We start from the raw sequence: 24,000 nt of genomic DNA, 5'->3' as shown, positions 1-24,000 counted from the left end.
CTGGAGACTCTGAGGTCAGTATTCCTGTAGTTGGTCAACATGTGATAACTGTTCACCAGATCCACATGTGCTTACCAGACACATATAGTCCACACCATATGTGTTCGGACAGTGAAGCTTACAGTTTTAAATGTGGTGCTATGCTCCAGCATTTTGGATTTGAGATAGAATGTTTCATATCAGGCAACAGTACAGAATGTCACCTTTTATTTGAGGTAATTTTCATCATATCTGTTTTACCATTTAGAAATGAAAGCACTTTATGTATCTAGTTCTCCTATTTGAAGAAGTCATACATATTTGGACATATTCAATTATATTGTATTAAAGTAGTCATAAGTTTAGTATTTGGTACCATATTCCATGAATGCAGTGATTACATCAAGCTTGTGATTCTACAAACTTGTTGAATGCATTTGCTGTGTGTTTTGTTTTCGATTATGTTTTTCCTAATTGTAACTGAATATGTTGAAAAAATACACCGCCACATTTTTTACCACCAAAGAATATCAGTGTGATTTTAATATGATTTGACTCTTTGCAGGCTGTCAGGCTGTCTAGTCACAGAGGAAGGCTGTGCTTCTCTGGTCTCAGCTCTGAGGTCAAAGTTTCCATCCTGGGCAGGGGACCAGACCCATAGACTGGAGGTATTAGTTTCCATCCTGGCCAGGGGCCCAAACCCATAAACAGGAGATATTAGTTTCCATCCTGGCCAGGGGACAGACCCATAGACTGGAGGTATTAGTTTCCATCCTGGCAAGAGGACCAGACCCATAGACTGGAGGTATTAGTTTCCATCCTGGCCAGGGGACCAGACCCATTGACTGGAGGTATTGGTTTCCATCCGGGCCAGGGGACCAGACCCATAGACTGGAGGTATTAGTTTCCATCCTGGCCAGGGGCCCAAATCCATAAACTGGAGGTATTAGTTTCCATCCTGGCCAAAGGACCAGACCCATAGACTGGAGGTATTAGTTTCCATCCTGGCCAGGGGACAAGACCAATAGACTGGAGGGGTTAGTTTCCATCCTGGTAATATCTGGCCCTTGCCAGGGGGCCAGACCCATAGACTGGAGGTATTGGTTTCTATCCTGGCCAGGGGACCAGACCCATAGACTGGAGGTATTAGTTTCTATCCTGGCAAGAGGACCAGACCCATTGACTGGAGGTATTAGTTTCTATCCTGGCCAGGGGACCAGACCCATAGACTGGAGGTATTAGTTTCCATCCTGGCCAGGGGACCAGACCCATAGACTGGAGGTACTCGTTTCCATCCTGGCCAAAGGACCAGACCCATAGACTGGAGGTATTAGTTTCCATCCAGGCCAGGGGACCAGACCCATAGCCTGGAGGTATTAGTTTCCATCCTGGCCAGGGAACCAGACCCATAGACTGGAGGAATTAGTTTCATACAGGAGAATGATCAGAGTCATGTCTCCACTATTACAGGAACAGTATCTATACAGGAGAATGATCAGAGTCATGTCTCCACTATTACAGTAACAGTATCTATACAGGAGAATGATCAGAGTCATGTCTCCACTATTACAGGAACAGTATCTATACAGGAGAATGATCAGAGTCATGTCTCCACTATTACAGTAACAGTATCTATACAGGAGAATGATCAGAGTCATGTCTCCACTATTACAGGAACAGTATCTATACAGGAGAATGATCAGAGTCATGTCTCCACTATTACAGGAACAGTATCTATACAGGAGAATGATCAGAGTCATGTCTCCGCTATTACAGGAACAGTATCTATACAGGAGAATGATCAGAGTCATGTCTCCACTATTACAGGAACAGTATCTATACAGGAGAATGATCAGAGTCATGTCTCCACTATTACAGGAACAGTATCTATACAGGAGAATGATCAGAGTCATGTCTCCACTATTACAGTAACAGTATCTATACAGGAGAATTATCAGAGACATGTCTCCACTATTACAGGAACAGTATCTATACAGGAGAATGATCAGAGTCATGTCTCCACTATTACAGGAACAGTATCTATACAGGAGAATGATCAGAGACATGTCTCCACTATTACAGGAACAGTATCTATATAGGAGAATGATCAGAGTCATGTCTCCACTATTACAGGAACAGTATCTATACAGGAGAATGATCAGAGTCATGTCTCCACTATTACAGGAACAGTATCTATGCAGGAGAATGATCAGAGTCATGTCTCCAATATTCACTTTAGGGAAAGAAGTCACACTTCCTGTTTCCACTCATCTTTATTTGACTTGCTGTAATACAGAGATACAGGCCGTATTAAATCATACATTAACTCTCTAAAATGTTCTTCATTTTGTCTTCATTGAAAATGAAAGCTGTGTGTTCCTTTATTCACCATTTCAATAAGGGAAGAACCAGATTTAATGTCCAGCAGGCTCTGACAAGACCCAGAAAGTATTAACACTTCAAGACTCTATGGTCAGATGACTTTTCATAGAGACGTCATGGTAAATAACGGTAATGAGGGGGATTAAGACCATAGTACACCACTACACTGGGAGTAGAGAATAATCAATAGTGTTGCTGTGGACACTGGGTAATCTGACTAACACACACACCTGTTTGACCTCTCTGTGATACTGTAGGACTACACTTATGTTACTATTCTGAGTCAATTCAGGAAGCACTTAATGTTCTGTGTTTGTGTTAACCATGGCAACCAGCATTGTAAATAAAGAGATGTGCAGAAAGATAATCAGACTCTGTGTCTGTGGATCCTTTCCCCTTGTATGTATGTTTCATATCCGACTCTGTGGATCCTTTCCCCTTGTATGTATGTTTCATATCAGACACGCCCATCTTTTCAAAGAAACACCATTTCATTCAGTCGCTAAGGATTGCTTCAGTCCTTGTTTCGTTTTCACTTGTTATCCGGTAAATAACCAACAACCATGGATAACCACAAGGAGAATAAGGTGAGGAAACTGTCCATGTCAGCCAGGTCCATCTTTTTAAAGAAACACAATTTATTTACATCTCTATGGCTCCTGAGTGGCTCACCGGTCTAAGGCACTGCATCTCAGTGCTAGAGGATCACTACAGACACCCTACCCTGGTTTGAATCCAGGCCGTATTACAATAGGGGCGGAGCCAGAGGGGTGTCCGAGGTGGCATTCAGATGTCAGGGGTGTCCAGTGCGACCCCGGACACCCCTCTGGCTAGGTGCAACCCCAAAATGTCATTCGCTACTGGCAGTTTGATGCTGATTGACATGTCATTTCACCTTTTGTTGAAAGAAGCATTTATTTTGACGTTCAAATCGAGGACGAGGAAAAGAGAATATTAATGTTGGTTGCGAGATACAGAAGAAGAAGAAGAACATACAGAAGAATAAGAGAGAATATTTCCACAGCTCCACCAGCTCTTTTCACGCTTGGCTCCTGCATCATATATGATGTAAGTTTTAAGGTTTAGCATCGGGTTTGGGTTTCCTGAACAACTTCTATGAAAGTTGAGTCGCTGTGTAAGTTAACGTTTGACCTTTGGCTCCATTAACAGACAGTTAATCAGATCAGAGAGATCTGGTTCCCAGTTCATCAGGTTTATAAGTTAACGTTAGACCTTAGGCTCCATTAACAGACAGTTCATCAGTAATACACGCATATACAGTGTAATAAGTTACAGTATAGGAATGTTTAGCTAATGTGGGGTAACTAGTAGGCTACAGCTGTCAGTGTTCAGCAAGTTAACATTCAGCAATTTGAAATCCATTAACTGAGTTAGATTTTCGTACTTGAACTCGAAACAAACAATTGTTATTATCAATCTGTTAACGTTACTCAAAAGATTACCACAATATGCAGATAGCCTGTTTGCTATCGTAAAGGTGTAAGAAATTAGATGTAACCACAGACTGTCTTATTTTTACATAGGGTCAATGTCACAACGTCCACAGAAGGTGGCGCCTCTCCTCGGTCGGGCGGTGCTCGGCGGTCGTCGTCGCCGGCCTACTAGCTGCCACCGATCTATGTTTCAGTGTCTGTTAGTTATGTCTGTTTTTTGGTTGCACCTGTTTCGTGTTTGTCATTAGTGGGGGGGTATTTAGTTTGTCTGTGTTTAGTTAGGATTCGTGCGGGATTGTTCATTGTTACGTGTGGTAGGGGTTGTATTGTTCATACGTAGTTGTTTTACTACTTATTGTCTAGGCATTAGGGTTGCCGGGCTGTGCCCCGTCTGTCTTTTCGAGTGGAGCTTCCCTCTAGTCTTTTGACTGTTGTGATCCCAGCCTTATATGGATTTTGCCCTTGGATATATTAAATCACGTTTGTTCCAACGGACCTCAGTCTCCTGCGCTTGACTCAACCTTCAATTGTTCTATCCGCCCGTGACAAGACTGCTGTATGAATGTCCTCAGTATATTACTGTATAGACTGCTGTATGAATGTCCTCAGTACAGTACTGTATAGACTGGTCTATGAATGTCCTCAGTATATTACTGTATAGACTGGTCTATGAATGTCCTCAGTATATTACTGTATAGACTGCTGTATGAATGTCCTCAGTATATTACTGTATAGACTGCTGTATGAATGTCCTCAGTATATTACCCTATAGACTGCTGTATGAATGTCCTCAGTATATTACTGTATAGACTGCTGTATGAATGTCCTCAGTATATTACCCTATAGACTGCTGTATGAATGTCCTCAGTATATTACTGTATAGACTGGTCTATGAATGTCCTCAGTATAGTACTGTATAGACTGCTGTATGAATGTCCTCAGTATATTACTGTATAGACTGCTGTATGAATGTCCTCAGTATATTACCCTATAGACTGCTGTATGAATGTCCTCAGTATATTACTGTATAGACTGCTGTATGAATGTCCTCAGTATATTACTGTATAGACTGCTGTATGAATGTCCTCAGTATATTACTGTATAGACTGCTGTATGAATGTTCTCAGTATAGTACTGTATAGACTGCTGTATGAATGTCCTCAGTATATTACTGTATAGACTGCTGTATGAATGTCCTCAGTATATTACCCTATAGACTGCTGTATGAATGTCCTCAGTATATTACTGTATAGACTGCTGTATGAATGTCCTCAGTATATTACCCTATAGACTGCTGTATGAATGTCCTCAGTATATTACTGTATAGACTGCTGTATGAATGTTCTCAGTATAGTACTGTATAGACTGCTATATGAATGTCCTCAGTATATTACTGTATAGACTGCTGTATGAATGTCCTCAGTATATTACTGTATAGACTGGTCTATGAATGTCCTCAGTATATTACTGTATAGACTGCTGTATGAATGTCCTCAGTATATTACCCTATAGACTGCTGTATGAATGTCCTCAGTATATTACTGTATAGACTGCTGTATGAATGTCCTCAGTATATTACCCTATAGACTGCTGTATGAATGTCCTCAGTATATTACTGTATAGACTGCTGTATGAATGTTCTCAGTATAGTACTGTATAGACTGCTATATGAATGTCCTCAGTATATTACTGTATAGACTGCTGTATGAATGTGGTCAGTATATTACTGTATAGACTGCTGTATGAATGTCCTCAGTATATTACTGTATAGACTGCTGTATGAATGTCCTCAGTATATTACTGTATAGACTGCTGTATGAATGTTCTCAGTATAGTACTGTATAGACTGCTATATGAATGTCCTCAGTATATTACTGTATAGACTGCTGTATGAATGTGCTCAGTATATTACTGTATAGACTGCTGTATGAATGTCCTCAGTATATTACTGTATAGACTGCTGTATGAATGTGGTCAGTATATTACTGTATAGACTGCTGTATGAATGTGGTCAGTATTAGTACTGTAAGTAGAGGTTATCATGATGTCATGTTCTCTCAAATCAAACCAGGGAGCAAAGTTCAAAGCCAAGCCATTTATCAGTTCATCATGCGTTGCCGTGGAAACGTCTAAGGACTTGAAGTTCATTAGTAAGAGTATTGACATCTGATAGTTCAGATAATGATTGTGAATATTTGTTGGTTCGGTCAGATAACCTGGAACAAACGTAGTAGATGAAGTGAGTATTATTGTGGAAAACAAATGGAATCACTTCAAAGTCCACATTCAATGTATTTATTACAAAGTCTTCAAAAGCCCCAGTCAGAGTTTTCTAGACTTACCTCGTTGCTAAGACAACAACACACAAACCAATCCCTCCCAGCCTGCTTCCATGTAGATCATTTAGATTCAGGTGAACATTACATGTTGGACTGTACACATGAATATGATTTATTATATACCACAACAACATTACATGTTGGACTGTACACATTAATATGATTTATTATATACCACAACAACATTACATGTTGGACTGTACACATTAATATGATTTGTTATATACCACAACAACATTACATGTTGGACTGTACAAATTAATGTTATTTATTAAAAACAAAGGAGGACCAAGGCACTCTTCATATAATTAATTAAAATGCCTTTATTTGTGTGGCATGTTCAATAGAAACAAAGTTTAAAAATTTGACGCGTTTCGGCTGCATGGCCTTCATCAGGGAGTACAAAGAAATAATACAATGTCCTCTTTTGAACAGCTTTTCCAATTAGCCCTAATTTGAAGAGGGAGTGGTTACAACATTAATTGGACACACCTAGAGACGCCTTCAAGACCGCTTGGCGGAACAGAAGTACGCTATACGGGTAGGCAATGAAGACTACCCCATGGCAAGGCACTACAAGTCCTTACACCATGGCAACCCTGCCTCCCTACAAGCTATGGCTATTGATCATGTTCTGGCCTCTATTAGAAAAGGGGACCGTCTTAAACAGTTAAACCAAAGGGAAAGTTTTTGGATTTACAAACTACAGGCCACTAAATACCCTGGTTTAAATGAAGATATGGATTTCTCACCATTCCTGTAGGTCCATTTGCTGTCATCTAGAGAACATTTTGCTCAATTGTCCTCAGCTATAGACTGTTGTTGTTCATGTTTGGCTGTGTTCTAGTGTACTATGGAATATATTGCTTTCTCATTCTTGACACTTCTCCCAGTCATATTTAAGGTTAGAACTACCTTTCTAAGTGTTCTGATACTTCTAGCTTGGAGTTGTATTTTTATGATAACATAGCTACAGTATTTCACTTTTTAATGTGTATAGTATTGCTTACTAGGTGTGTCCAATCAATGTTGTAACCACTCCCTCTTCAAATTAGGGTTAATTGGAAAAGCTGTTAAAAGGAGGACATTGTATTATTTCTTTGTACTCCCTGATGAAGGCCATGCAGCCGAAACGCGTCGGATTTTTATAAACATTGTTTCTATTGAAGATGCCATACAAATAAAGGCATTTTAATGAATTATATGAAGAGTGCCTGTGTCCTCCTTTCTATTTTATACTGTACTCTGTATTTCACAGTGAGTCTATGCAACCTATTATGTGTCAAGGTGAAGCACATTTTACTCCTGAACGTGTTTAGGCTTGACAAAGGGGTTGAATACTTTCTGACTCAAGACATTTCACATTTAAATCTTTTATTCATTTGTAAAAAAAAAAAAGAAAAGGAAAACATATTTCCACTTTGACATTATGAGTTATTGTGTGTAGGACAGTGACAGTAAAATCTCAATTTAATCGTTTTAAAAATTCAGCGTGTAAACAACAAAATGTGGAAAAGGTCTAGGCAGTGAATACTTTCTGAAGGCCCTGTAGCTGGTATCATGACTTTCAGCATGACAATCAACATCATAACTAAAAGTGAGAAAGAACTATCTCACAGATCCAGGAACGGTTATATGAACACGGATAGTCATGCCATGGTCCTTGGTCTGATGAACTGTGAGTTAACACACAGTTCTCCACTCCAACACCATTAGGCTGTCCACTCCCCAGAACCTGCAGTAGAAACAACACAGTTAGACTGACCACTCCCCCAGTACCTGCAGTAGAAACAACACAGTTAGACTGTCCACTCCCCCAGTACCTGCAGTAGAAACAACACAGTTAGACTGTCCACTCCCCCAGTACCTGCAGTAGAAACAACACAGTTAGACTGTCCACTCCCCCAGTACCTGCAGTAGAAACAACACAGTTAGACTGGCCACTCTCTCAGAACCTGCAGTAGAAACAACACAGTTAGACTGGCCACTCTCTCAGAACCTAGAGTATGAACAACACAGTTAGACTGACCACTCTCTCAGAACCTAGAGTATGAACAACACAGTTAGACTGACCACTCCCCCAGTACCTGCAGTAGAAACAACACAGTTAGACTGGCCACTCTCTCAGAACCTAGAGTATGAACAACACAGTTAGACTGACCACTCCCCCAGTACCTGCAGTAGAAACAACACAGTTAGACTGACCACTCCCCCAGTACCTGCAGTAGAAACAACACAGTTAGACTGACCACTCTCTCAGAACATAGAGTATGAACAACACAGTTAGACTGACCACTCTCTCAGAACCTAGACTATGAACAACACAGTTAGACTGACCACTCTCTCAGAACATAGAGTATGAACAACACAGTTAGACTGACCACTCTCTCAGAACCTAGAGTATGAACAACACAGTTAGACTGACCACTCTCTCAGAACCTAGAGTATGAACAACACAGTCAGACTGACAACTCTCTCAGAACCTAGAGAGATGTGGCCAGTGTTATCATAGAGCAGTAATCTCTTACCTTGGGGTGGTCAGTGTTATTATAGAGCAGTAGTCTGTTACCTTGGGGTGGTCAGTGTTATTATAGAGCAGTAGTCCCTTACCTTGGGGTGGTCAGTGTTATTATAGAGCAGTAGTCTCTTACCTTGGGGTGGTCAGTGTTATTATAGAGCAGTAGTCTCTTACCTTGGGGTGGTCAGTGTTATTATAGAGCAGTAGTCTCTTACCTTGAGGTGGTCAGTGTTATTATAGAGCAGTAGTCTCTTACCTTGGGGTGGTCAGTGTTATTATAGAGCAGTAGTCTCTTACCTTGGGGTGGTCAGTGTTATTATAGAGCAGTAGTCTCTTACCTTGGGGTGGTCAGTGTTATTATAGAGCAGTAGTCTCTTACCTTGGGGTGGTCAGTGTTATTATAGAGCAGTAGTCTCTTACCTTGGGGTGGTCAGTGTTATTATAGAGCAGTAGTCTCTTACCTTGGGGTGGTCAGTGTTATTATAGAGCAGTAGTCTCTTACCTTGGGGTGGTCAGTGTTATTATAGAGCAGTAGTCTCTTACCTTGGGGTGGTCAGTGTTATTATAGAGCAGTAGTCTCTTACCTTGGGGTGGTCAGTGTTATTATAGAGCAGTAGTCTCTTACCTTGGGGTGGTCAGTGTTATTATAGAGCAGTAGTCTCTTACCTTGGGGTGGTCAGTGTTATTATAGAGCAGTAGTCTCTTACCTTGGGGTGGTCAGTGTTATTAGAGCAGTGGTCTCTTACCTTGGGGTGGTCAGTGTTATTATAGAGCAGTAGTCTCTTACCTTGGGGTGGTCAGTGTTATTATAGAGCAGTAGTCTCTTACCTTGGGGTGGTCAGTGTTATTATAGAGCAGTAGTCTCTTACCTTGGGGTGGTCAGTGTTATTAGAGCAGTGGTCTCTTACCTTGGGGTGGTCAGTGTTATTATAGAGCAGTAGTCTCTTACCTTGGGGTGGTCAGTGTTATTAGAGCAGTGGTCTCTTACCTTGGGGTGGTCAGTGTTATTATAGAGCAGTAGTCTCTTACCTTGGGGTGGTCAGTGTTATTAGAGCAGTGGTCTCTTACCTTGGGGTGGTCAGTGGTGTGCTGTCCACCCATTTCCAGGTCTTCTCAGTAAGAGAGTCAGTCAGACCAATCCATGCTTCAGGGACTGAGTAAAGCTCATTGAAGAATGTCTGTTGTGACAGAAAACAACATTGTTAATACAATGTCTCCACTGCTATTCTCTCTCTCTCTCTCTCTTTCTCTCACACACCTGTTCCTCTTTACTGTTAATGATCACCAGGTCTGCTCCTCTGTTCAGACAGTCCTGTCTGGCGTAATCCCAGGTGTTCTTCACAGTGGAGATGTAGAAAGAAGAGATGTAGTAACAGCTGCGTTCAAACCTCATCCATCCATTAGAGCAACATGTTTGCTCTGTTGAAGAATACAACACAACAAATACATTCAATTACTTGGGGCTATCCAAAACGTGTTACCTAAAGGTTTTACACTGTTGACATGATTGAAGCAAACCCGTTTCAGTTCCTCAAGGCTTTAGGATTGCTATTTTGATGAGGATTGACATCAAAAAAGAATACCCGTTCAGTTCACTTGCTTTCAAACTTCTTCTGGTAGTTGTCTCTCTCCCTTTGTAGCTGGTCTCTCTCTTTAGTCAGCCCGTTGTAACTCGTCTGTAGCTGGTCTCTCTCTTTAGTCATATTCGTTTTATAAAGATAGAAATGCTTATTTTCAGAGTCTCCGATGCTTCTGTTATCTGGAAAGGATTGATACATATAGCTACTGGTGAAAACGTCATTTGATACTGACTAGTTGACAATTGGAATCAGGTGCCCTGAAATACACATGGAACAGCTGGGGGTCCCCGAGAAGAGGTTAAAAAACCACTGGTCTAGAAGGGGAGCACATTCTTGTATTGACCTTAGCATTACACACCTAATTCATCAAAGCGTGCTGATGAGTTGATAATTTGCTGCTATGACAAAAATAAAAATGTGCCCCCTTTTGGTTCCCCTGGACCAGGATTGAGAAACACTGGTCTAGAAAGTCTGCTGAAAGAAGATACAATATCTTGGATGTGGTTTGCAAGTTCCTTAAACATGTCTAACAGAGGACGAACTTAGCGAAGTTGGGACCTTGTTGTGAAAGTCTGATATAGTGTGATGATTAGATAACAATACACCCACAGGCCAGTCTCAGGGAGATGTTGAGAGTGACTTGTAGAACACACAGCATCCCAAAGCTCACAGCAACCATCCTATAGAGTGTTCTCCCTGAATCCTCAGGTCCTGAGGAGATACACACTGATGTGAGAACACACACACATATACCCACAAACACACGCGTGCACAAGAATACATACACACACACACACACACACACACACACACACACACACACACACACACACACACACACACACACACACACACACACACACACACACACACACACACACACACACACACACACACACACGAGCTCGTGCGTATAAGAGGGTGGGGGTGAGACATAATCAGCCACAGTAGGACTGTTTCTCACAGCTGTTTTATGATATGAAGTCTACCAATCCATTCTTAAAGATGATCATTTATAAAGCCTCATTAACTTAGTTCAACAGTCATTCCCCATCAGAATCTAAAATAAAATCTTTTTTTGTAATTGTTATGTTAACAATATTGTAAACAAACTATGTATAGCCTCAAAACATTGGTTAAAAATATAATTTGCTATCAGTTAGCATTTTTTCTGTGTTTTTGTTCATGTGTTTAAGTCTTTGTCTGTGTGTCTGTGTCTCATAGTTTTCTTAGTTCTTACCTGAGCGATTGGTCTCAGTCTTCACTCTCCTCGTTGCTCTGTTCAAGGTTTGTTCAATAACCTGTTGGTTGACGTAGTCATCCATCCTGTATGATTACCTTTCTGACTAACTCCTAATGGTAATATCTACTGTAGGAATACCTTTCTGTCTCCTAATGGTAATATCTACTGTATAATTACCTTTCTAACTGACTCCTAATGGTAATATCTACTGTAGGAGTACCTTTCTGTCTCCTAATGGTAATATCTACTGTATAATTACCTTTCTAACTGACTCCTAATGGTAATATCTACTGTAGGAGTACCTTTCTGTCTCCTAATGGTAATATCTACTGTAGGAGTACCTTTCTGTCTCCTAATGGTAATATCTACTGTAGGAGTACCTTTCTGTCTCCTAATGGTAATATCTACTGTAGGAGTACCTTTCTAACTGTCTCCTGATGTTAATATCTACTGTAGGAGTACCTTTCTGTCTCCTAATGGTAATATCTACTGTAGGAGTACCTTTCTGTCTCCTAATGGTAATATCTACTGTAGGAGTACCTTTCTAACTGTCTCCTAATGGTAATATCTACTGTAGGAGTACCTTTCTAACTGTCTCCTAATGGTAATATCTACTGTAGGAGTACCTTTCTAACTGTCTCCTAATGGTAATATCTACTGTAGGAGTACCTTTCTAACTGACTCCTAATGGTAATATCTACTGTAGGAGTACCTTTCTGTCTCCTAATGGTAATATCTACTGTAGGAGTACCTTTCTGTCTCCTAATGGTAATATCTACTGTAGGAGTACCTTTCTAACTGTCTCCTAATGGTAATATCTACTGTAGGAGTACCTTTCTAACTGACTCCTAATGGTAATATCTACTGTAGGAGTACCTTTCTGTCTCCTAATGGTAATATCTACTGTAGGAGTACCTTTCTGTCTCCTAATGGTAATATCTACTGTAGGAGTACCTTTCTAACTGTCTCCTAATGGTAATATCTACTGTAGGAGTACCTTTCTAACTGTCTCCTAATGGTAATATCTACTGTAGGAGTACCTTTCTAACTGTCTCCTGATGTTAATATCTACTGTAGGAGTACCTTTCTAACTGACTCTTAATGGTAATATCTACTAATATCTAACTTCACTGACAAGTTGTTGAGTAGTTGCTCTGATATGTGTTTCCACCAGGTACCTCTCTGTTGTCCACTACAGTTGATAGAATGTTTTAAGTATCCAATCACCTTCAAGCAGGAAGTTGGTAGACCTGGCAGGATAATCTAAACACAGCGATATAACATGATAGCTGCATGACAACAAGTCGTGACGAGTGCAGCCTTTCAGCCTATCCCTTTATAAGGCCTGTTTGGGGTATCATTCATAAGGAAGTCACGTTATGGCTTGTACTCCGTCACCGGCCATCGATGGCCATATAGGGGCATTTCTTTCTATCTATGTAGTCTGTCTGTGACATCAGTGTGAAGAGTTATTCAGAGGTGGTGGGGAAAATCTATGTCTGCATCTTTATCAGAGGTTTAAAAGGGGAACTTTACGTGTGTGTGTGTGTGTGTGTGTGTGTGTGTGGTGTGTGTGTGTGTGTGTGTGTGTGTGTGTGTGTGTGTGTGTGTGGTGTGTGTGTGTGTGTGTGTGTGCAGCATGCATATGTCCTCTCAGTTCTGTTCTGCCTTTTCTGTGTCCAACTACAGGTGACACTATTTTAAGTATCTAATCACATTCAATCAGGAAGCTGGTCGACCTTGTTAAAGGACATTGTTCCTTTATTTATTAATCTGTGACTTTGTTATTCTTATATTGAAGTGGTTAATAATTGGTCCCACCTTTTTCTTTTTTACCAAGCGTAAGCCTATGGCAAATCACATGACATGTTTCTAATATAATAATGAAGAATCATTTTACAGAGTCCAGTATGTCTACATACTCTCCTCTAAATCTAAACACAACAGTTATGTGTCTTATTTTTTATCTCTTCTGATATTCTCTTAATTTTCTTCTTCCTCCTCTATGTCTCTCTCTGACACTAAGGCTCCTTTCTCCTCTTCTCCCATCTCCTCTCTTCCCATCTCCTCTCTTCCCATCTCCTGTCTCCTCTCTTCCCATCTCCTCTCTTCCCATCTCCTGTCTCCTCTCTTCCCATCTCCTCTCTTCCCATCTCCTCTCCAACTGTCTCCTATCTCCTCTTCTCCCGTCTCCCTCTTCTCCATCTCCTGTCTCCTCTCCTCCTGTCTCCTGTCTCCTCTCCTCCTGTCTCCTGTCTCCTCTCCTCAACCCCTCCTCTCCTGTCTCCTGTCTCCTCTCCTCCTGTCTCCTCTCCTCTGTCCCTCTCCTCCTGCTCCTCTCTCCTGTCTCTCTCTTCCCATCTCCTCTCCTCCCGTCTCCTCTCCTCCTGTATCCTCTCCTCTCCTCCTGTCTCCTTCATTTCCTCCTGTCTCCTCTCCTCCTGTCTCTTCTACTCCCCATCTCCCCCCCTATTAGAGGAAAAAGTCCACGGTCCTTCCCATTGGCCAATATTATCCAATGCGTTTTTGAGAAGGAAGCGAAGAGACCAAGAGGATGCAGGAGGAATCAAGGAAGGATGAATTGAGAAAAGCCCATGGGCATGTCTGTAATACAACTATTTTACTCTATGGTGAGTTCATCTCTCCACTTTAACCACTAGGTGGCTTCATCGCCCATTGAGAGAGAGAAAGACAGCGAGAGAGCGAGAGAGAGGCGAGAGAGAGAGCGAGAGAGAGAAGTGAGAGAGAGAGAGGAGAGAGAGGCGAGAGAGGAGAGCGAGAGAGAGAGCGAGAGAGAGCGAGAGAGAGAGCGAGAGTGAGCGAGAGAGAATGACAGTGGAGACTTTGTATTAAGAATGTTGTTTCTGTCACAACAGACATTCATCAATGGGTTTAACTCAGTCCCAGAAGCTAGGTACCTACAAATTATGCTGTGTGACAGACAGAAAGCCTGAGAGTCTATTTATGCACCAGTGCGTCAATTTAAGTAACATAATAAAAAAAAACATATCAAAATCCATCAGTGAAACTTAAAGATATCAGTTTTTACATTGACTGCGTCTCATCCACCACATCTGCCTATGTCAGCCTTCCACATCTGTGGTGGAAGGTGGCAGAGCTAAAGCATTGTTTGTTAGACCATGAGACATCTCGAAAATCGGTCTTCCCATGAAAACGTCTGTAGTGTCCAAACGGTGTGACCTACAAACTATTATGACCCCAGTATGTAAAGGTGTATTCAAGGCTTGTATTCTCCAATGTGTTTTGAGAAGGAGGTGAGGACAGAGAAAGTATTTATACTTACAGCCTGAATTGAAAATGTATTGAATTTATTTTCTCTCACCCACACAGTGCCCCACGGTGACAAAGTGAAATCATTTTTAGAAATGTAATTTCCATAAGTATTCACACCCCTGAGTTAATACTTTGTAGAAGGAACTTACAACTGTGAGTCTTTCCACACCTGGATTGTCCACCATTTGTACATTATTCTTTTCAAAGTTCTTTAAGCTCTGTCAAATTGGTTGTTGACCATTGCTGGACAACCATTTTCAGGTTGTCGAGCAATGGTCATAGATGTTCAAGTAGATTTAAGTCAAAACCGTAACTCTGCAACTCGGGAACATTCACTGTCTTCTTGGTAATCAACTCCAGTGTAGATTTGGCCTTGTGTTTTAGATGATTGTCTGCTGATAGGTGAATTCATCTCCCAGTGTCTAATAGAACGCAGACTGAACCAGGTTTTTTCTCTTGGATTTTTCCTTTGCTTAGCTCTATTCCATTTCTTTTTTATCCTGAAAAACTCCACAATCCTTAAGGATTACAAGCATACCCATAACATGATGCAGCCCACCACTATGCTTGAAAATATGGAGAGCGGTACCCGGTAATGTGTTGTGTTGAATTTGCCCCAAACATATTTGAATTCAGGACAAAACGTTAGAATTGCTTTGCCACAGTTTTTGCAGTATTACTTTAGTGCCTTGTTGAAAACAGGATGCATGTTTTGGAATATTTGTATTATGTACAGGCTTCCTTCTTTTCACTCTGTGGAGTAACTACAATGTTGTTGATCCATCCTCAGTTTTCTCCTATCACAGCCATTACACTCTGTAACTGCTTTAATGTCACCATTGGCCTCATGGAGTTAGGAAGGACGCCTGTATCTTTGTAGTGACTGTGTGTATTGATACAGCATCCAAAGTGTAATAACTTAACCATGCTCAAAGGGATATTCAATGTCTTCTTTCACCCTTTTTTATCTTCCAGTAGGTGCCCTTTTATGCGAGGCATTGGAAAACCTCCCTGGTCTTTGTGATTGCATCTGTGTTCACTGCTCGACTGAGGGACCTTACAGATAATGTATGTGTGGTGTACAGAGATGAGACAGTCATTAAAGAAGCCCCCCAGTTCATGCACCAGACCCATTGAATCTCTTCCTAGTGGAGAGGTTACACAGGCAGCCTGCGTAACTAAGTTAACTCCACAGTGACAATACATAGCCAGCGGACCACAGTGACAATACATAGCCAGCGGACCACAGTGACAATACATAGCCAGCGGTTGTTCTTTCCTTTAAATGTCTTGCACCCCCCTGCAATCGTCCAGCCATGTTTGTGTCACCGTCATAGGTTTGTCCTGGAAGTTGGGACAGAGGAAGGCCCAGACGCATCATCACATCACATGCCATCTGGGCTGTATTTTGCCCTGTCGTTGATGACACTTCGTAGAGTCCCAGGAATTCTTCCTTTGGTTGTAGATCTGCAACTACAAAGAGTCAAACATATTGACTCCTGATATATCCTGGGTGGATTCAAACATATTCACTCCTGATCAACTCCTGATATATCCTGGGTGGATTCAACATATTGACTCCTGATCAACTCCTGATGTATCCTGGGTGGATTCAAACATATTGACTCCTGATCAACTCCTGATATATCCTGGGTGGATTCAAACATATTGACTCCTGATCAACTCCTGATATATCCTGGGTGGATTCAAACATATTGACTCCTGATCAACTCCTGATGTATCCTGGGTGGATTCAAACATATTGACTCCTGATCAACTCCTGATATATCCTGGGTGGATTCAAACATATTGACTCCTGATCAACTCCTGATATATCCTGGGTTCCATCAATGACAAGTGTGAACTGGACCACTGGCATTGATGTTGTTTCCGACACAATTTCTTTGACGATTGTATCGCCCACCAACTTCAAAATGTTGTTTTATATTTGGGGCCTGGTGAAATCAAAGTGACCTTTCAGCCAGGTGGTCAGCTCTGCATCGCCCTCTGCCTTGTACTTTAGAAGCTGGCTGAAATTCCCACTCTCCTTATTAACGCCTCCAAAAGCCTGACCTTGCCGCGCCAAGTACTTCACACCCCCAACAATATTCATAAGATTTCTCCTCGCTTGTTGCTTCTGTCTTTCAAGCTCACATGAAAGTTGCACATTAACAGGCTTTGGCTCCTGAATCTGAGTCATCACAGCTAATTTGTGACACTAGTGCCTTCTCTGAATCTGCTTGTGACTTTTGTGTGGCAAAGTATTTAGAAACAGAGGACCTCCTTTAAGGAGGGGTTGTAATGTAGACCAGTATAATCTTTATACCATTACTCCTGAAAGTAGAGTGTCCTATTTGACAGGGTTGTAGTGGAGACCAGTATAATCTTTATACCATTACTCCTGAAAGTAGTGTCCTATTTGACAGGGTTGTAGTGGAGCCAGTATAATCTTTATACCATTACTCCTGAAAGTAGAGTGTCCTATTTGACAGGGTTGTAGTGGAGCCAGTATAATCTTTTACCCATTACTCCTGAAAGTAGAGTGTCCTATTTGACAGGGTTGTAGTGGAGACCAGTATAATATTTATACCATTACTCCTGAAAGTAGAGTGTTCCTATTTGACAGGGCTGTAATGGAGACCAGTATAATCTTTATACCATTACTCCTGAAAGTAGGGTGTAATATTTGACAGGGTTGGATTAGGTATGACATTCACATTGGCTGATTTGGACGAAGTCCAAGCTCCTCCCCACCTTCATCTTTACCTGCCTGTCTGCTCTCTCTCTCTCTCTCTCCTCATCTCTCTCTTCTCTCTCTGTCTCTCATTGTCTCAAACCTCTCCCTGCTTTGTTGTATTATCTGAAAACACACATGAGGAAGCCATACTTAGAGGAATATCTCCGTTTAAATTAACATTAGGATTAGACTGTTGTGAAGTCATTATTCAGTCTTAACCATCAATATTTGCTCCTTTTCTCACTCACCTCCATGTCACCTGCTCTTCCCTGTCCTGTCACCATCCTCATGCTCTCTCTCTCCCTGCCCCTGTCGGCATCCTCATGCTCTCTCTCTCCCTCTGTCCACCAATCCTCATGCTCTCTCTCTCTCTCCCTGTCCTGTCACCATCCTCATGCCTCTCTCTCTCCCTGCCCTGTCGGCATCCTCATGCTCTCTCCTCCTCTCTCTTCCTGCCCTGTCGGCATCCTCATGCTCTCTCTTTCTCTGCCCTGTCACCCATCCTCATGCTCTCTCTCTACCTGCCCTGTCCGGCATCCTCATGCTCCTCTCTCTGCCCTGCCCTGTCGGCATCCTCATGCTCTCTCTCTGCCCTGCCCTGGTCACCAACCTCATGCTCTCTCTCTCTCCTTGCCCTGTCGGCATCCTCATGCTCTCTCTCTCTGCCCTGTCACCATCCTCATGCTCTCTCTCTCTGTCCTGTCACCATCCTCATGCTCTCTCTCCCTGCCCTGTCGGCATCCTCATGCTCTCTCTCTACCCTGCACTGTCGGCATCCCTCATGCTTCATCTCTGCCCTGCCCTGTCACAATCCTCATGCTCTCTTCTCTCTCTCTGCCCTGTCGGCATCCTCAGCTCTCTCTCTCTTGCCCGTCACCATCCTCTGCTCTCTCTCCCTGCCCTGTCACCATCCTCATGCTCTCTCTCTCCCTGTCCTGTCACCATCCTCATGCTCTCTCTCTCTCTGCCTGGCCGGCATCCTCATGCTCTCTCTCTCTCTTGCCCTGTCGGCATCCTCATGCTATCTCTCTACCCTGTCCTTCACCATCCTCGTGCTCTCTCTCCCTCTCTTTCTTTACTCTGAACGCACCAGAGTGAAAATGAAATAAATATTATCAGTAAACAAGTGGTGTTTCTTGCCCTGACGTTCAGGAATGGATTACTAACCATTTCTAATCTGAACGGCAATGGATTATTATATCAAGAAACATTGACTCATCTCTTTACTACTGTAGACTTCTATCATCTGACTGGTGATTATTATAGAAACATTGACTCATCTCTGTACTACTGTAGACTTCTATCATCTGACTGGTGATTATTATAGAAACATTGACTCATCACTTGTACTACTGTAGACTTCTACCATCTGACTGGTGATTATTATAGAAACATTGACTCATCTCTGTACTACTGTAGACTTCTACCATCTGACTGGTGATTATATAGAAACATTGACTCATCTCTTGTACTACTGTAGACTTCTACCATCTGACTGGTGATTATTATAGAAAACATTGACTCATCTCTTGTACTACTGTAGACTTCTTGTCATCTGATTGGTTCTCATTTTCTCTCAACTGACTTTTCTTATTTCTGAGGCTCAAAAATCTGATGAAGGTCACTGCCACCCTTCCTCTTCCTCATGATGACATCACTGTGAATGAAAGCTGACTAATAAAACTGTTTTCACTTTAATCAAACAAACACTAATAATGCAATTTATCATAAGGAGTACAGCTATACAGTACACTATACAGTACATATATACAGTCTACTATACAGTACAGCTATACAGTACACTATACAGTACACTATACAGTACATCTATACAAGTCTACTATACAGTACAGCTATACAGTATACTATACAGTACACAGTTAACAGTACATCTATACAGTACATCTATACAGTCTACTATACAGTACAGCTATACAGCATACTATACAGTAATCTATACAGTACAGCTATACAGTATACTATACAGTAAATCTATACAGTATACTATACAGTACAGTTATACAGTATACTATATAGTACAGTTATACAGTATACTATATAGTACAGTTATACAGTACAGCTATACGGTATACTATACAGTACATCTATACAGTCTACTATACAGTACAGTTATACAGTATACTATAGATTACAGTTATACGGTACAGCTATACAGTTCCTATACAGTACAGCTATACAGTACACTATACAGTATACTATACAGTACAGTTATACATAAACAGCTATTACAGTATACTATACAGTACATCTACACAGTACAGCTATACAGTATACTATAGGAATATGTATAAATTAAAGCTACTACTGTCTACATAAATTACAGATGCAGCACAACATAAATGATTGACACTTTACTCAGACTTCACCTGGGCTTTCTGACCAATATCACATAATAAAGACATTAACGTTAGTTGAATACGTCCGTGAGCACCATTGTTGGTCGCTGGGTGAATGTGTGGATAATTAACGTTCCAGGTAACTTAGCTATGATAGCTAACGTTAGTGGTCGCTAGGTGAATGTGTGGATAATTAACTTTCCAGGTAACTTAGCTATGATAGCTAACATTAGTGGGTCGCTAGGTGAATGTGTGGATAATTAACTTTCCAGGTACCTTAGCTATGATAGCTAACGTTAGTGGTCGCTGGGTGAATGTGTGGATAATTAACGTTCCAGGTAACTTAGCTATGATAGCTAACATTAGTGGTCGCTAGGTGAATGTGTGGATAATTAACTTTCCAGGTAACTTAGCTATGATAGCTAACGTTAGTGGTCGCTAGGTGAATGTGTGGATAATTAACTTTCCAGGTAACTTAGCTATGATAGCTAACATTAGTGGTCGCTAGGTGAATGTGTGGATAATTAACTTTCCAGGTAACTTAGCTATGATAGCTAACGTTAGTGGTCGCTGGGTGAATGTGTGGATAATTAACTTTCCAGGTAACTTAGCTATGATAGCTAACGTTAGTGGTCGCTAGGTGAATGTGTGGATAATTAACTTTCCAGGTAACTTAGCTATGATAGCTAACGTTAGTGGTCGCTGGGTGAATGTGTGGATAATTAACTTTCCAGGTAACTTAGCTATGATAGCTAACTTTAGTGGTCGCTGGGTGAATGTGTGGATAATTAATGTTCCAGGTAACTTAGCTATGATAGCTAACTTTAGTGATGGTTGATTGATTAGCACTTGCAAATCGGTCCATTTTCACCAAAAACTTTTGTTTCCACTCCATGCAATTACTGACACTTTTTAGCAAAATATTATTTATTTCCACAATTACAGTTCCAGCGCAAAATGACGTATTGACGTTGACGTTAAAACATCACAATCGGCAGTGATATAGCCTACGTAACATTCATATTACATTCTAGTTTTCCACTTTTTATACATTTGAAAGTAATGAAATAGCACAGCAAATCTTTTATTTATTTATATTATTTATATCAATATATTGGGGGGATATTTTGAGCATATTTGCATATTGGATGTCCCCCCAATATATGTTATAATTCCGGCCCTGGCATACACTCTTTGTGTAGAAAGTGGATTTTATGGCATTTAAAGCCACAGTGATACATTGTACAGCACATGTGTCTCAGAAGTCCAAGAAGCTGGACATTATATCTGCAGCAGAAAGAAGAACAACAAGACAGGCTTTATTATTTAGAGTAATATACAAGTGGCCAACCAAGATCACCTGTTCATAGCTGTTTCAACATGAATCCAGCAAGGAGATTCACCTGGTGGAGACCTATGTATTCCCTGGAAGTCTAGAGAATGAAGGGCAATGGGTAAAGACTGAAACTGGATCCATCATAATGATTCTACATTTTATAGTATGCCATGGCCTTTACTGGCCAAAGGTTAAACTGCTGTTATGTTTATGATATACTATGGTGTTATGTCACTAGACTTTGACCAGATATTATTGCATCCAAAGATCAACTGTATCTAGAACACAGATACAGAGCCACTTGTCATCAGGAAGCTGCTCTCTCAGCACAACGGAAAATATCTCAATGACTTGACATGTTCTGGTTGTGAACTCAGGCTACAAGGTAAGAATCTACCCAGGGGTTATTGTAAAGTGTGTAGGGACATTAAATGTATGGTGTTATTTTAGTATAGTGAATGACAGTAAAACACTCAGATCTAACAGTCCATTTCACCTGGGACAGCTACGTGACAGTTCAATCATACAAATGGCGCTAACTGGGCGTAAGCAAGTCAAATTCAAAAACATATTGTTTATATTTGTATTATACGATTCGTATATTGTGGTTATTTTACAATTTGTAAAAATGTTAATGTATCATAGTTCTAAATCATCTTTCAGAATATCAGAACATTTGTTGTTTTCTAAATTACAATGAGCTCCTGCTTCCTGTGTAATTTGGTATGAAACCACTGAACATACTTTTCTTAACATTGCTATTATGAACTGAATTCAGTAACAGCATAATAATATCATACCTGTTGAACAAAGCAACACACTAGAATGAGAGAAATTATTAAAGAGAAAGTGAGACATTATTATTATTATTATTAGTTCCACTACATGGAGAAAAGGTGAAAAATCAGTCACAACTACATGTTCATGTGATGCATTAAATCACCTGACTGTTTGGATGTATCAGTTAGTAAATGTTTTATTGTAACAAAAAAAATCATAAAATAGAACAATTGACCTTCAGTAATTAGTTGTCACTGTGTTAACCACAACCACATGTTGGATCTCTGTTTAGACATCAGTGCTCTAAAATGAGTCTCTCTGGGGAGAGAAGAGGGGGGCCCTGACTCTAAAATGAGTCTCTCTGGGGAACATGGCACCAAAGCTAAGAGGTGAGATGACAATGTTGTTTAAGAACTTATAAAGAGTTTATTTCTAAAACGTTATAATCACAGTTTTTCACATTTGTTATTTTTCATCAGAAATTATTGCTAATGGGTACCTTCATGTATCTGTAAAATATTGTTGTTCTAAGATTTTAATTCATAGGTTTCTGTGTATGAATTTGTGTTTTGCAAAACGCTATATAGCTGGAATGAAATGTTTGTATCCTGTATATTGGACTGTGATATGTGGTTGTCTCACCAGCACACACACACACAACACACACACATCTATATAATTTTTGCCTCTTAATTATTGCCTAATAGTCATCATAACCTTGTGTTGTGTCTAATTCTGATCGTTGTTACATGATGAATTCTAGCATGACACAATCATTTAGCCTACTCTTAGTTATTGCCTAATATGTTGGCAGGCATAACTTTATTGTTTTTATTAATTCTGATTGTTGTTACAAGCTGAATTCTAACAATATCCGTTCTATCAACACACTTCACTCCTGTTTAAACATATTTTCTGGTCATGGTTAACCATATTCGTTTTCAGAAAAAGGTATACGACCTAAACAAAAGCATGCCCCTGTCCTCTTTTTCAGGATGTGGCCAATTTAAACAGCCAGATGACATTTTTTTATTAAGAAATAACACTTTCTTTGACAACTTTTTATTTCTAAATGGCTGCTGGGTAATTTGATATGCATCGACATCTTTGTTCGTCGGCATCGAATTGAGCGAATGCTGCGCAGCTTCACTGAGTTGCAAACCAAATAGATAGGTCTAGCTCAGGTATTCCCGAACTGGGGTACGCGTACCACCAGAGGTACATGCAATGCGCCAAATGGTACGCCAAATGAAATGCGATTCACATTTTTAAACATGTCCATTTTCAAACAGTCCATTTATATTTTCCAAAGGGGCTATACATTTGGGTGAGGTTTTCTTCTCGCCTGAGTAGCCTCGCCTAAAATAAAATTAAACCATCTAGTGTTCAGAGAAATAACAACACAATGTCAAATACAGGTAGCCTAGTCAAATAATTAACATCCAATAACGTTAACCGTTACTCTCTCGTGGGAATTCCACTAATGGTCCGTATGTAGCCAAACGTAGCTGCTGCTCATGTTGGTATCTGTACTGATGGCGCAAAAGCCATGACACGGAGACATAGTGGAGTGGTAACACGCGTGCAAGCAGTTGCTCCCAACGCCACTTGGGTGCACTGCAGCATCCACGAGAGGCTCTTGCTGCCAAGGGAATGCCTGACAGCATGAAAGACGTTTTGGACACTAGAGTGAAAAATGTTAACTTTGTTTTAAAGCAAGGCCCCTGAACTCTCGTGTATTTTCTGCACTATGCAATGATATTGGCAGCGACCATGTAACGCTTTTACAACATACAAAAGTACGCTGGTTACCAAGGGGCAAAGTATTGACATGTTTTTTTTAAATTGAGAGACTAGCTTAAAGTTTTCTTTACTGACCATAATTTTCACTTGTCTGACCGCTTGCATGATGATGAGTTTCTCACGACTGGCCTATCCGGGTGATGTTTTTTCTCTCCTGAATAATCTGAATCTAGGGTACAGGGACTCTCCCCAACTATA

General features: G+C 40.8%; 2 protein-coding genes across 2 annotated transcripts in view; both read right to left on the bottom strand.

The window, feature by feature from the left end:
• The window catches only part of LOC115171939 (NLR family CARD domain-containing protein 3-like), a 1,137,260-nt gene that overhangs the window by 770,267 nt on the left and 342,993 nt on the right, over positions 1–24,000 (bottom strand). The window lies entirely within an intron of this gene.
• LOC115171944 (C-type lectin domain family 4 member E-like) lies at positions 7,639–10,165 on the bottom strand. The gene is made up of 3 exons (XM_029729207.1): positions 9,931–10,165; positions 9,741–9,850; positions 7,639–7,889 (listed from the first exon to the last, which is right to left on the bottom strand). Exons 1-3 carry the CDS (start codon positions 10,063–10,065, stop codon positions 7,838–7,840), a joined length of 297 nt encoding a protein of 98 aa, XP_029585067.1. The 5' UTR covers positions 10,066–10,165; the 3' UTR covers positions 7,639–7,837.

The sequence above is a fragment of the Salmo trutta genome, chromosome 32, assembly GCF_901001165.1.
Source record: "Salmo trutta chromosome 32, fSalTru1.1, whole genome shotgun sequence".
Taxonomy (NCBI): Eukaryota; Metazoa; Chordata; class Actinopteri; order Salmoniformes; family Salmonidae; genus Salmo; species Salmo trutta.
Note: the sequence above shows the minus strand (reverse complement) of the source record. Positions and strands in the feature narration are given on the sequence as shown.

Coding starts and splice junctions, on each gene's coding strand:
- LOC115171944 (XM_029729207.1), bottom strand. CDS start 10,065: ATGAGGTTTGAACGCAGCTGTTACTACATCTCTTCTTTCTACATCTCC. Junction 9,851..9,930: donor TTAACAGTAAAGAGGAACAG/GTGTGTGAGAGA, acceptor CTGTCACAACAG/ACATTCTTCAATGAGCTTTA. Junction 7,890..9,740: donor ACACCACTGACCACCCCAAG/GTAAGAGACCAC, acceptor TTTCTACTGCAG/GTTCTGGGGAGTGGACAGCC.